Below are 15,393 nucleotides of genomic sequence, written 5' to 3'. Positions count from 1 at the left end.
AAAATGTCTGCTTGACTAGGTTAGGAGGTGAGATGAAGAGAAGCCTTGATTTGAAGGGACTTGGTTAGCCAGAAGTGTATATTTTATAGGGCATCCTGAAGCAATTTGGGTGGATAAGAGTTTGGTGAATATTGATGAGAGAGGTGAGGTGGGCTGGTATGTATTGGGGATTTTGAATCTGCTTAAGTAGATTAGAGTGGGATTGCCAAGAGGTAGACGGATGAATTGGTGTGTTTATTTGGTGTAAATGGAGGGAAGGTGAGGATCTCTTGATTTTGATTTGCGTTAGTTAGGATACGTGACCACTAGTACGGTTTTGGGGGCTTCCCTGGTGGCTCAGAGGTTAAAGCGTCTGCCTCCAATGCGGGAGACCCGGGTTCGATCCCTGGGTCGGGAAGATTCCCCTGGAGAAGGAAATGGTAACCCACTCCAGTATTCTTGCCTGGAGAATCCCGTAGACAGAGGAGCCTGGTAGGCTGCAGTCCACGGGGTCGCAAAGAGTCGGACACGACTGAGCGACTTCACTCACTCACTCACTCAGTACGGTTTTGGGCTGGGTTGGCTCAAGGGTTAGGTTGGCAGACCGTTGCTTATACTGAAGCTGACAGTTTCGTGTGTGTGTGTTTATAAATTTGGTAAATCTAGTTGCCACTCTTTTGGAAACAATGCAAGTTCATTTGAGTAGATCTAATCCTGGGTAACTGATCAAATAATTCACTGAGGACAAAATCATGGTTTCATGTGTTTGAACCTGGTTTGAGTATTTGAAGTGAAGGGCCAGATTTAGAAGGAACACTAGTCAGAAGTGCAGAAGACAATAGCGATTGTAGTACTGTCAGATTTTATTGCATAGCCAGATTTCTTCAATATGCCTGCATTTTACATCTGTACATTTGGTAGCAGTAACCATGGCTACCTTTAAGGGTCTTCTGAAGAATGAGAACAGTATTAGTAAAGGGCATTTAGGTCCTTGGAAAAGTACAGTTTAAGTGTGTATGGTTAGTCATTGTATTTGATGAAGAGATTGGGGGAGGGGTATTTTTTGCTTTTGTTTTTCCTGGTTTCTGACTTTTGCCCTTCTCTATACCAGGCTCTAATGCTAGAAAATTTACAAAAACACTCAACCCCGCATGCTGCATTCCAGCCAAATTCCCAGGTAAGAAAGAAGATTCATTACCGGGGTGAACTCTGAATGCACAGAGACAGGGAAGGACATGATGTTGTATGTTTGGCGCTTGGTTTCTCACCAGTATTTTCCTAAGTTCCTTGGGTTGAAAATGTTTTCCTACTGGGACAATTGAATTCTAATAAAGAAGTCAAGAATCAGAATAGCTCTAAGTTAATTTTTGATTCTTGAAATGGTGTGTGCAGAAAGATGTGGTTCCAGTTGATTAAGTGGAGTGCAAGGGTCTGAAGTCATTTATTTGACATTGATTTGAGAGAAGTAGTTGATGTCCTTGTAGATATGAAGTAGACAGTCACCATGGCAGTATAGGAAAATACCTCCTGATCCAAGAAGAATTCTTGTGTTGACATAAATTTTCCAAGAAATCAATCCTTTGGGGATCATCCACCATTATCAGTGTTAATATTAACTATGGAGTCACTCCTGAGCATTGTTACTTGCAGCAAGAAACTTAACCTTCGGAGACCTTGATTTCCTCAGTTTCCCTGTATCCGAGATGAGAAAAGGTTGAACTAGATCGATAGTTTTATAACTGCTGAGATTTTGTGGAGATGCTTTTGGAGGCTTCCCACAGGAAATTTCTTTCCAAGTGAGCAGCAGTTCACATTTCCCCCCTAAGCTAGAATAGCATTGAGTTTCTGCATAAGATTTCTTTGAAAGAAACCATTCCCAGTTTTTTTTTATGTTAGACTATGTAGTCTCTTAAGATTCTTTTCAGCTTTACCATTTCCTCATTATAGTGTGCCACGCACTTAAAGGAAAAATCCAGGTCTTTGTTAGTGCAACGGTGTGCAGCTTCAGTACTAGATGAAATCCCAAGATACTGTGGAAAAACAAGAGAGCTTTCCTACTCCCTTGTTATTAGCGTATTAAGCTGAAAGTATCATAATCTAACTAGCTTACAGAGGTTTAGTTAAGTATTTTAGCAAACATAAGAAACTGCATGTTAATCAGTTTACCATTCTATTCCTTTCACCCATTACATTTTTGTCTTTTTGTGCTTTTATTAACATAGGATTTTTGCAACAAATACTTACATTCTCTAATACTTGCAACCCACACTTGATTAGTGTCCAATGACTGTCAAGAGACTTATCTCTATTTTAGGTGAAAATAAACTTTTACCATCCTTAGGAAAGAAGACTAATGACATAAAAAGCATTCAGGTATTTTTCCTTTTTTGGAGTTATACTAAGACTTGCTAAGCAAGAAGGTTCTTGAAAGGAGGGCTTGTGAAGAAAAAGCTGAAGGGCTAAAGAGTGACATGGGACTCTTGGATTTTAAATATTGTCACGAAAGATTTCTTCTCACCCAAAGAAGATGAAGTTAGAACTCTGTCTATATGCTGAATGGACATCCCTTTTCTTAGTCTCTTGCTTTCCAGCTTTTTAAGTCTGATATTGAATTTTGGAGATGTTTAAATGTTTCCTGAATAGGTGGAGATTGATCTTTTGTGTCAACTAAAGATGAATTAGTATGAACTAGTGTTTTTTTCTCTTCAGTTTTTTATATTATTAAAAGGAAAAATTAGATATATGGTTTAGATTGTCTAAAAATTTAGTTTAAAAGACATAGTTTTATAGGAGTTTATTTTTTTTAAATTATTTGTGCATCACTGGTTGGTTGGGAACTGAATATTTAAAATAAAAGATTATATGTGCAGTTCCTCTTTTTGCCATCTTTTGTGAATCATAGGGCTATATATTTTGGTCCTCAGTTTAGGAGTAGCTTAGAAAAGGGCCCTCCAGTATTATCTTTCTTGGGTCCAGATATAATCCTTTGCTCCATGGAATTTTCTTCCTAGCCTTTTCCTGGTTTGCTTTTCTAGACTATCTTTTTCCATTTCTTCTGTGCAGATTGGTGAGGAAATGAGCCAGAACAGTTTTATAAAGCAGTATCTGGAAAAGCAGCAGGAGCTGCTTAGGCAGCGTTTGGAACGTGAAGCTCGAGAAGCTGCAGAACTTGAAGGTAAGTCCAGACTGTTGCTTCTCACATGGAGTCTTTCCTTCTTACTCCTGTCACCGAGTAGATGGGCCTATTTCACTTGGCAGTTTCAGGAATATAAGTCAGGATGAAACTGCCACTTACTTGCTTTGGTAGTTTATGGATCCAAGTGAGTTACTCTTTACGTTTTGTCAGGGAAGAAGACACTTAATTTGACTTAATCTTGTTAGAAGAGGATTCCTGCCAACAGGAAGAGTTATACGTAAATTAAGCTATCCTTTGGCAGACTAGAAAAACCGGGGAGTTTTTCTCTTATGTACAGCGCTCTCTTTAGTATATACTCTGTATCCATGACTTTGCCTGACCTCCTTCACTCCTCTACATATTCCCACATGCTGAGCCCTACACTCCCTCCCTGCCCCGACCCAATCTGTACTTTGCAGAAGCTTCAGCTGATTCGGAGGATGAGATGATCCATCCTGAGGGAGTGGCTTCCCTGCTGCCTCCTGACTTTCAGAGCAGCCTGGAGAGACCAGAGCTGGAGCTCAGCAGACATTCACCCAGTACGTATCTCCCTCCCCACTGTGCTGTTTTAACAATCTTGTGTAGTTGGTGGGGGGAGGTAGGTAGACCTCCTTTCATGCTAAGCTTCCATTAAAGTCTCAGGGCAGTTCTTTGACAGTGTTATTTGACATCTGCTTTTCATGGAAATTATGTCCTTTTTGAATTCTGCTTTCACCTCAATGTTGTGTTAACCTCTTAGAGTATTTTATAAGGCGGTCTGATTTTTCTTCTCACCTATATACCTCTCTAACTTCCTGTACTGTACCTCGGAATTTAGCAGGAGTCACAAGTCGTTTTCATCTCTTCACCAGTTGTATATATTCTGTGTCCCACATCCAGTCATACTCCCAAATGGACATCTGCAGTTTATTAATTCATTCAGCAAGTTTTTATTGAGTGTCTATTATATGCTAGGCATGTGCTAGGCACCAGAAATGTAGTAAAAAGACAAGTCTCTGCTATAATGAAGCATACAGTCTAGTGAGCAGATGGACATTAAACAAATTATTACATAATTAACTAGAGTCATACTGTGTGCTGAGAGGCAATGCAGAGTATTATATGAGCATATTACAAGGAATTCAAACCTGATGTGTGGAATTGGTTCAGGCAGGGTTAATTTTTTCACATTTTAGAAAGCATTTTGCACCCACTTCTGCATAGTATCTCAAACAAAAATCTGTAAATACAGCCTTTGTCTTCTAGAAACTTACCTAAGTATACCTTTAGGAGAACGTGTATATAAGATATGTGGATAGTAGGTAGATAAAGGAAGCCAGTGTGTAAACTAACAAGTATTTTGAATAACTATTAATGTTAGTGGTCTTGGGGACAGTGATCATTCCATATTTTTAATATTTTTAGAATGCATGTTAGTTGTCAGTGTTCTTCTCAAATAAAAATTAGCCAAAAAATTATGTATTGAGTTCTGCTGTATACATGTCTCCACGCTGGAATATGTGGTGGGGTGTCAGCACCTTGTACAGTCTGTTAGGGAGAGAGAAGACAATCACACATAAAGGTAACAATAGAAGATGGTATGTGTTAAGTAACATACGAGGAGTACAGACACACGTACTGTCAGAATTCGAAAGATGAAAAATTCACTGAGGACCAGAAAGATGATACAGAGCTTTATTAAGGAGGTGTAGTATTTGAGCTGACCCTTAGAATAGGTAGGATTTGAGCTGGCACAGAAAAGACAAGAAGGTATTTTTAGGAAGGAACAGAGGCACAGGAATAGGAATGAAGGTGATATTTAATTTTGAAGGTAATGGAGGAACCATTGAAACTTCTTGATGGGAATATGATCTGATAAACTCTTTTGGAAAAGAGAGAACCTCTCTCTGGCCTAAATGTAATCTGAAGTGAAAATGAGGAATGTCCTGAAATAGATGAAGGTTTAAAAAGCAAATATTTAGAGTGAAGAAGGTGGCTAGTCTATTCAGTGCTTTGAGTCATCAGAAGGACTATGCCTGTGGCTATAATTGATGAGGGGAAAGAGGGGGTAGGTGAAAGGAAAGAGGTGAAAAATTCGAAGTGAATGTAGTAAATTGTAGAGTGGTTTGGTGATTTAGTTGCTAAGTCGTGTTTGACTCTTTGTGATCCCATGGACTGGTAGCCCGCCAGGCTCCTCCGTCTATGGGATTTTCCAGGCAGGAATACTGGAGTGGGTTAAAACTGTACGGTACAACTAACGATTGCTCTGTGTCTTGTTCAGTATACCCTGTCCATAAACTTTTCTACCTCTGACCTTGGCTAGAATATGAACTTCATTACAGATGGGGCATAAAATGTGGTCAGAGTCCTAAGTGGAGTGGTAGTTTTGGAGTTCTAGCAATGCTTGGTTGGATCAGTAGTAATGCCTGGAATTTACCCAGAAGTTAGGTTTGTTTCAGGTATACAATGTCAGTCTGCCATAGGCCAGTAAACTATTAGGATTCCAGTTTATTTGTTAGCTTTGGATGTTTGGGGTTCCTTGTTGTGTAACATTTTGATTAAGGCTCCTAGTAACATACGTTGTTAATCAACAGTGGCACCTGAGGATTTTTTTTTTTTTTTGGATATTGTTTTTTAAGAATATGAATTCCTGGTCCCTGCCCCAAGAATCTCAAGGAGTGTAAGTCCTGAGACCTTAAACGTTTTTTAAAAGTCTGGTAGTTCTGTTGATGAACTCAGTTTATGAATGACTGCCGGAGTCCAACTCTAGCAGGCAGGGATTCAACCTGAAGAGATGAACGGTGTCGGCGATAAGACAGCCTCTCAGTTTTCTATGGACTGCCTGTTTATTCCAAGTTTAAGATTCTCTTTTATACTTTTACAAAAGCATTAGGCCAGAGGTTTGACATTTTCAGTTCCCCCTCTCCCAGATTTATTATCTCTATAAACCATTGTTGCTCTTCAGAGTTCCTGCTTCAGTGGTCCTCTGGGAATCAGCCTTATCATCTATTGTCTACCTTCTCTAATGTGTCCTGTAGTTAACTTGTGATTACATTGTAACTCATGCTACATTGCTCAGTTTACTACTTACCTTCCTAAGTCCTGTTTGCCCCTAACATCCTGAGCTCACTATCTCTTAAAAAGGCTTCTAGCTATAGTGTCTCTAAAAATTCCTAACTTCTATAAGCTATAGTAAAATATGCTAACTTCACAACATTCCTTAAATCTTTAACTTCTAACTGTTTTAATTATTTCTAAGCCCTAAATTCGGTAAACTCCTTTGCCATAAACATTGTCCTTGCAAATAGGCTTCAGATATCAATCTCTCCCATGGCCTCAAGCTGCGGCCTATGTGCTCATCCTGGAACACTTTTTTATAAAAGTCCTTGAACAAATGTCAATGATTAACTTTATGAATTATTTTCAGAGCAATGCTACAGAAGGCTTGATGCCTTCTCATGCTCCTCTCAAGAACAATAAGCACCTTAATATTCCTTTTCAGTCAACTCAGCTGACGAGAGGAAAAGACAAGTCAGAATTACAAGGCCTAACTCCTTCATCCCGGGAACCATGCCTGCGGAATGAGGAGAAGGGGCTGGGAACCGTGCCTCCATTTTGTCAGTAATGCGTAACGTGGCTCCCGACATCTCCCCCTTTTTTATTTTTTAGGGCATAGGTATGAAACTCAGTAGATAGAGCAGAGACATTTCAGCTGACTATTCTGAAAAGGCACAGGGCCATTACACAAATCAGAACTAACAGGCATAAGCACATGGCCACATTAATCATTATTGTAGAAAAGGATCCATGGGAAAGATACCCCTCCAGATTTTCAAAGAGGCAATTAGAAAGCCATTGAAAGGAAAAGTCAGACTCCGCCTGCTTCATATTCTGAATATCCTGGTGTAACTTAGAAATGTCAGTACTAAAATCTGAATGATTTCAGACATGTAAAATATGATTTCTAATGCGTTCCTAAGAGAGCATGGACTCATTCACTTGTAGAGGGGTAACGCACGTCCATTTAAATTCAGCATGGCACCTTAAAGACAATTTAATTTTTAAATTTGTAATTTCTTGCCCTGTAAGCAGGACTGTTTCTTCTAAAGCATTGACCTCATTTTCTATTTTCTTATCTATAATTTCCTGCATAGTAAGAGCTACAGAGACATTTTTGGACAGCTGATCGACAAACGAGGCCGTATGCACTTCTTTTGACAGGGCAACAGCAGAGACCGTAACTGATGCAATTGTGGCAATCAAGGCAGTTATTCCCACAACCAGAGCTGCAGTGAATCTCTTAGGTCAAGAAATTAAGCCATTAAGTTCATATAAAACTTCCAATGCATAATCATCAAACCATTGTCCCTCTAATTTTACAGGAACCATCAAATATGGTGGTTGCTTTACAATCATCACAGCCTTATAATTATTATGATCATTCCCATCAACACAATTTGATATAAAACAATTCACATATGTAACATTGTAAACAGTTTTTCCTTCAGAAACTGCAAATCACTCTGATTTCTGGCCCACAGAAAGGCCTAGGGAGAATGTACACAGGCCCGTACAATATATCTTTGTTCATTTAAAGGTCTATGTAAAATCACAGGTGCCACGGCAGCCAGTGCTTTCCATAACTCAGGCTGCATGGGACCCATTCCATCAAAGCTTACTAGAGGAGGAACCCGTCCATTGGCATGCCACCTAGTGATCACTAAAGGCATAGGGAGAAATGAATTATTCCATGTGGACCTATAAGGCTCTACATAAATCAAGCCCCGTCGTTGATTCAAAAGATAGGGGCACCCCCAGTTGGTCAGAAAATGTCTGGTGGCAGCAATGGGAATAGATAACTTTATGACGTACATGCATTCTTTCCAATGAGGAAAGCCAGAAATTCTGCTTATGCTTTCCCAGGCCTGTAGTCCTTGTTCATCAGAGTCCAAAGTGGGGAGTGCACAGCTCAGATAGTCCTTTAAATGAGGGGCTGCCTTTTTTAAGGCTTCAAATAGTCTTTCTTGCACCCCCGGCATCAACAGTTATAAAGACCAAAAGTCTCTTGCCATCGCTTCTTGGAGAATCAGTGAGCATGCCTTTCAAGGAAGTGCTAATGCATCCATTCAAAACTGGAGCTGCTGCTTGTAGAGAGGAAGGTATGGCAAAGCAAATAGGTGGATAGATGGACACGCCTGAAAAGTTGAAGGGAGTGCTGACTGCTGTTTTAGCATTATTAGGATAGATGGAAGCCCCACCCAAAAGAAGAGTATCATTAACAAAAACACGAATGGGCTCATTCATCCAGTCAACAGGCTGGAAAGAAGGTGGATTAGGCAAATAGGCTCAATGAACTTTTTCTGAGCTGGAGGGCCTGACAAGCCAACACAGCAAGCATAGCCACAAACATTATCATAGGAGTGGCCTCGTATCTCCCCCTTTCTATTAATTCTTCAGCCCGCTGAGCGAGATGTTTTAGCTGGCCCCCCGTTGGTACTGTGCTGGAAGTGGTTGTTTAAGTACGATGACGGCGACGAGGTGGGGCAGAATACTGTTGAACTCGATCAACATGTGTCTCCTGAAGCGCCAGGTGCCTGAAGCGATCAGGCGAAGGGTCACTCTCCCTTTGGCGTTTCCTTGGCTCCCTCAGGTTTGGACTCGACGAGCTTCTGGTCTCCCCATCTTTCCTTGGTCCCGGACTCCAGGCCTTCAGAGATTTTAGTAACCTCAGGGGTCCAAACAGGAGAAGTAGAATCCTGTGGAAGCACACAAGTATACCCTCTCCCACAAGTTAGCAGTGTATCTGGCCCTTTCCACTCTCCTGTAAGGAGGTCTTTTCACTTAACTAGAGGCCAAGTCGTAGCCCCTTCAGGAGTCCGGTGTCTTGTCATTGCAGTCTGTCCCTGTGTGTCCACATTTTAAATGATTAATTACAAACAAAGCATGGTGTAAAACATGATATGGAGGGGAATATTTAAATTTTCCCTGTCTTAATTTAGCTATCTGACTTTTTAAAGTCTGGTGTGCCCTCTCCACTATGGCTTGGCCTTGGGGATTATAAGGTATTCCTGTTGAATGTACTATGGAAAATTGTTGACAACATCTCTTAAAAGCAGCAGAAGTATAAGCTGGGGCATTATCTGTTTTTATCTGTTCAGGGAGTCCTATTTGGAAAAAGCACTGAAACAAGTGCTGAGTTACATCTCTTGTTGCTTCACCTGATCTAACATGAGAAAAGGTATCTACGGTAACAACCACAAAGGACAGGTTTCCAAAGGCCAGGATATGAGTTAACGTCCATTTGCCAGAGAGCATTAGGCCTAAGGCCTTGGGAATTTACTCCTAATGGTGGAGATGGATTAAATGTTGGACAGTTTGGACATAACTATTTGTCTAGCTGCTTCCCTAGGGATATGAAATTCATACCTTAAACCAGCTGCATTTTGATGATGAATTTTGTGAGAATTTTTGGCCTTGTCAATCTTTTCATGTAAGTTTAAAGCAATTACTTTAGTTAATGCATCTGCCAAAGCATTTCCCTCATGCAAAGGGCCAGGCCAGCCAGAATAGGCTCTCATATGTCCCACAAAATATTTTTTATCTCTATGTTTAATCTCCTTCAGTAAATCAGATAACAAGGAGAAGATGGTAGTTTTATTTTCCGGAATATTAGCAGTCTCAATATGAGGAAACAACCCTACAATATATCGGGAGTCAGTCAAAAGATTGAAGATACGGTGTCTCAAATGTTGAAAAGCCCAGATAACCGCCTTTAACTCAGCTCTCTGGGCTGATGTCTCTTCAATTACCTGAACATGGGATTTTCCATCAATAATTGTGACTGCTTTACCATTAGCGGAACCATTTATGAAAACTAAAATTGCCCCTTCCAAAGGTTGAATAGAAAATTTCTTCGGAAAAATTACTGGATGTGTTTTCAAAAAATGCAACAGGGGGCTTGAGGGTAAATGAAACAAAATTTGACCCCTGAAATCTATCAAGGCAACTTGCCAATCATCATTATTTTGTAAAAGAAATTGTAATTGATCTTTATTGAATGGAATCACTATACTTGTTACTTCTCTTCCAAAAAGTTTCACACTTCTTTTTTTACCTTTTATAATTCTGTCACCAAGCTGGGATAAGATAAAACTGTTTTTCTTGGGGTCACTGGTAGATGGAGCCAGTGGGCCTTCTTGCCACAAGCATCCTGTAGGTGGATGCTCTGTGGCGAGAATAATTAAATCCCATCCTCTGGTAATATTAATCCTAATTAACTGATCATTTAAAGCTTCATCCACTTTAACAAGAGCCTCACTAGTCAACTTTCTCTTAGAACTGGGATTAGGATCACTTTAAGCAATCAAAGGCTTTCAATCTGCAGTAGTCAGTTTTAAATGTGGGCATATCCAATTAATATCCCCTAATAATTTCTGGAAACCATTTAAAGTTAATAAACATCTCAGCTGCAAAGGGGCATGACTCATGGTATGGGTATTTAATACCCTCCCTAAATAAGAAAAAGGAGGATTTACTTGTATCTTATCTGGAGCTATTTTTAAACCCCAGCTTTTCAAGGCCTCAATCAATTCAGATAAAATTTGTTGTAACAAGGTTCTGTCCTTATGAGCTGCCAAAATATCATCCATATAATATATCAAATATAGATCTTTATACTTTGCTCTAACATTTTGCACCACTTGGTCTACAAATTTCTGACACAACGTGGGGATATTTTTCATTCCCTGAGGCAAAACCTTCCATTGAAACCTTCTATAGGGCTGTTTAAAATTAGCTAAAGGGAGACTGAAGGCAAACCACTTACCATGTTGGACAGCTAGGGGAATGGTAAAGAAACAATCCTGTAGATCTTTTTTTTTTTTTTTCCTGTAGATCTTTTAACTATCACATTATACTGAAAAGCCCAGCCACTGGGGAAGGGAGGCCCTCTGGAGGGCCCCCATGTCTTCCATAGTTGTATTTATAGCTCTCAAATCTTGTAACAATCTCCATTTTCCTGATTTTAATAACAAAAATAGGAGTATTCCAGGGGCTATTAGAAGGCTATATATGGCCAGCTGTCAATTGTTCCATAACTAAATCCTCAGCTGCCTGGAACTTTTCAGCTCTTAAAGGCCATTGCTCCACCCATACCAGATCATCAGATTTCCAGGTAATAGGGTTGGCAGCAAGGCAACAGCCTCTAGGATAAATTTGAATATCCCAGACCTTCTCTGTTCTTGTTAGGAACCACCTCTAATGGTGAAACAATTTTCTGCTGATCTTTACCAAGCCCCTTACCAGGATTATACCTCATTTGCAGCATTTGATTTGTAACCTTTTCATCTGGGCTATATAAAAGCATCCCATCTGAGATAATGTATCTCTCCCCCATAAGGAAAAAGGTAGTGAAGGAACCACATATGGACATAAAATGCCTTGTGCCCCCTTCTCATCTGACCATGTCAAAATTTGTGAGCTCTTAGCAACCGAGGGCACTGACCCTATTCCTACCAGGCCGGCAACTGGTCAAGCGTGTCGGCCAGGACGAGGGCCAATCTTTTCCAGCAATGTAAGAGACGTCTGCTCCAGTATCTAACAGCCCTGACATTTTATTCCCTTGAATTAAAAGATCTTTTAAAGGCCTCGGTTCAGTTGAGTTCAGTCTCTCAGTCATGTCCAACTGTGTGACCCCATGAGTCGCAGCATGCCAGGCCTTCCTGTCTATCACCAACTCCCGGAGTTCACTCAGACTCATGTCCATCGAGTCAGTGATGCCATCCAGCCATCTCATCCTCTGTCGTCCCCTTCTCCTCCTGCCCCCAATCCCTCCCAGCATTAGAGTCTTTTCCAATGAGTCAACTCTTCGCATGAGGTGGCCAGAGTACTGGAGTTTCAGCTTTAGCATCATTCCTTTTAAAGAAACCCCAGGGCTGATCTCGTTCAGAATGGACTGGTTAGATCTCCTTGCAGTCCAAGAGACTCATGAGTCTTCACCACCACCACAGTTCAAAAGCATCAATTCTTCGGCACTCAGCCTTCTTCACAGTCCAACTCTCACATCCATACATGACCACAGGAAAAACCATAGCCTTGACTAGACGGACCTTAGTCGGCAAAATGATGTCTCTGCTTTTGAATATGCTATCTAGGTTGGTCATAACTTTTCTTCCAAGGAGTAAGCGTCTTTTAATTTCATGGCTGCAGTCACCATCTGCAGTGACTTCGGAGCCCCCAAAAATAAAGTCTGACACTGTTTCCACTGTTTGCCCATCTATTTCCCATGAAGTGATGGGACCAGATGCCATGATCTTCGTTTTCTGAATGTTGAGCTTTACGCCAACTTTTTCACTCTCCACTTTCACTTTCATCAAGAGGCTTTTGAGTTCCTCTTCACTTTCTGCCATAAGGGTGGTGTCATCTGTGTATCTGAGGTTATTGATACTTCTCCCGGCAATCTTGATTCCAGCTTGTGTTTCTTCCAGTCCAGCGTTTCTCATGATGTACTCTGCATATAAGTTAAATAAGCAGGGTGACAATATACAGCCTTGACATACTCCTTTTCCTATTTGGAACCAGTCTGTTGTTCCATGTCCAGTTCTAAGTGTTGCTTCCTGGCCTGCATACAGATTTCTCAAGAGGCAGGTCAGGTGGTCTGCTATTCCCATCTCTTTAAGAATTTTCCACAGTTTATTGTGATCCACACAGTCAAAGGCTTTGGTATAGTCAATAAAGCAGAAATAGATGTTTTTCTGGAACTCTCTTGCTTTTTCCATGATCCAGCAGATGTTGGCAATTTGATCTCTGGTTCCTCTGCCTTTTCTAAAACCAGCTTGAACATCAGGAAGTTCAAGGTTCAAGCTATAATTTCCTGCACCCAAAAAGCTAGATCACTAGATCCAAATCCTCTGGGGCCCCTAGCTTGAGAAGTCAAGGTTTTTCCTGTCTGATAATAAGCTAAAAGCAAAAGCTGTGCTATTCTTTGATCTTTATTAATTAGCAGAATCTACTACACCAGGCACCACCTAACGTTAAAAAAGCGAGCTACATCCTAGCACATGTCCTACAATGCCCTCAGGTAGGGGGCCGCCACTCCTTTGGAATCTGAGTAACCAGCACGTCAGGGGTTAATGTTGTGGTGGTGGAACTGAGGTCCAGTCCTGCGCTACCTGGGGTTGATTGGCATGGCTTGTCCCTGCTTGGCAGGACATTGCTGGCAAAAATGCCCCATATGGCCACAAGAAACATTTTCTATTTGTAGAATCCTTTCCATTAGGATTAATCTTTTTTTTTTTTTTAAGCCTGGGTCAGGCCCCCCTGAGGGGGTTTTCTCCAAGGAGCAAGCTCTATATATTGTGCATGTGTCTGCTTTAAAAGCTCCTTTGTTTCAAAAAAAAAAAAACCAAACCTCTTTCTCAGCCTTAGGCAATGCTCTGGGAGGCTTTGGAGGCAAAGTTGGGAACTCCTGGGTCCTGGGAGGCACAAGTGGAAGTGGTGGTGGTCGCCTTAAGTCAGAAAGTGGTGGATAAATTTTTAAAGGTTTGCGTAGAGGGGGAGGGGGCTCGCCAGGGCGCCCGGGCCGCAGCGTCCTGTAAGCCCTCTCCTTCCTCGGGAGGTAGAGCACAGTCTCCCTCCTTTTCTTCGTCAATGGCAGAAAATATGATCTGCGCAGAAGGTGGAGACCCACCACCATCCACCGTTGTAGCCTCCCCCTTAGGCTGTCTAACAGCCTCATGACGGGTCTAGGACATTTTTAATCACATTCCACAGAGCAAAAGCATCTACAGGAACCTTTTCTGGCCCATGCAAAGTATAAAAGAAATGTAGAAATTTAGACAGTCTTGCTGTCCTTACTTTAACGCCTCTCTGGGCTAACATATGAAGTAATATTTCAATAAACATTTGTCTATTCTTAGATGGAGAGAAACCCATCCTTCTAGAAAATATTCTTACTGATTCTGTACCCTCCTCACCCTGCCTAAACTGCAGAGGGGTGCCAGCCACCCACAGGTACAATCCTAACCGTCCCGCATTACAACCTCAAATTACTTACTCTTCAGTGTCCCCTGTTCTGGGCGCCACTTCCCAGAGTCCAACTCCAGCAGGCAGGGATTCAACTTGAAGAGATGAACGGTGTTGGCGATGAGACAGCCTCTCAATTTTCTATGGACTGCCTGTTTATTCCAAGTTTAAGATTCTCTTTTATACTTTTACAAAAGCATTAGGCCAGAGGTTTGACATTTTCAGTTCCCCCTCTCCCAGATTTATTATCTCCATAAATCATTGTTGCTCTTCAAACAGAGTTCCTGCTTCAGTGATTCTCTGGGAATCAGCCTTTCTTCCTAAGTCCTGTTTGCCCCTAACATCCTGAGCTCACTATCTCTTAAAAAGGCTTCTAGCTATAGTGTCTCTAAAAATTCCTAACTTCTATAAGCTATAGTAAAATATGCTAACTTCACAACATTCCTTAAATCTTTAACTTCTAACTGTTTTAATTATTTCTAAGCCCTAAATTCGGTAAACTCCTTTGCCATAAACATTGTCCTTGCAAATAGGCTTCAGATATCTGTCCCTCCCATGGCCTCAGGCTGCGGCCTATGTGCTCATCCTGGAACACCTTTTTGTAAAAGTCCTTGAACAAATGTCAATGATTAACTTTATGAATTATTTTCAGAGCAATGCTGCAGAAGGCTTGATGCCTTCTCATGCTCCTCTCAAGAACAGTAAGCACCTTAATGTTCCTTTTCAGTCAACTCAGCTGACGAGAGGAAAAGACAAGTCAGAATTACAAGGCCTTTCTCCTTCATCCCGGGAACTGTGCCTGCGGAATGAGGAGAGGGGGCTGGGGGCCGTGCCTCCATTTTGTCAGTAATGCCTAACGCGGCTCCCGACAAATGACTAAGTGAAAGAATAGCTTTTCAGTGTTACAGTTAATCAAGATCCTTGCTTATACTCCAGCAGCCTCCCATTCATGTCCTATAGACACAGTCCCAAATAGGAAGAAAGGATTGGTTTATAAACTCCTCCCTGGCTCCCCTTCTTGACTTCTTACCTCCCCACCAGTTTCTTCAGAATTTTCTGCCCTCTATAATCAGAGGTTGCCTGGATTCCCTTCTAGGTCATAACTGGTTTTATGGAAGTCTTTATTATCTTCAGTTTTTTTTTTTTTTTAAGAAGAGACCACACTCGGAAGATTAGGAAAAATACTAAAACATTAAAAAATGGGCAGTCAGAATATGGATTGATTAGCAAAGGTATGA

The 15,393-nt window shown here is 41.1% G+C and overlaps 1 protein-coding gene across 4 annotated transcripts in view; it reads left to right on the top strand.

The window, feature by feature from the left end:
* Positions 1-15,393, top strand: part of ACIN1 (apoptotic chromatin condensation inducer 1) — a 39,247-nt gene that overhangs the window by 864 nt on the left and 22,990 nt on the right. For all 4 annotated transcript variants that reach the window (XM_018054585.1, XM_018054589.1, XM_018054588.1 and 1 more), the window contains exons 2-4: positions 1,091-1,156; positions 3,043-3,154; positions 3,574-3,693. In XM_018054585.1, coding sequence (XP_017910074.1) covers positions 1,091-1,156; positions 3,043-3,154; positions 3,574-3,693 — 298 coding nt within the window. The remainder of the gene's footprint in view (positions 1-1,090; positions 1,157-3,042; positions 3,155-3,573; positions 3,694-15,393) is intronic.

This window comes from Capra hircus, chromosome 10 (assembly GCF_001704415.2).
Source record: "Capra hircus breed San Clemente chromosome 10, ASM170441v1, whole genome shotgun sequence".
Classification (NCBI taxonomy): Eukaryota; Metazoa; Chordata; class Mammalia; order Artiodactyla; family Bovidae; genus Capra; species Capra hircus.
This window is presented reverse-complemented; position numbering and strand designations above follow the sequence as displayed.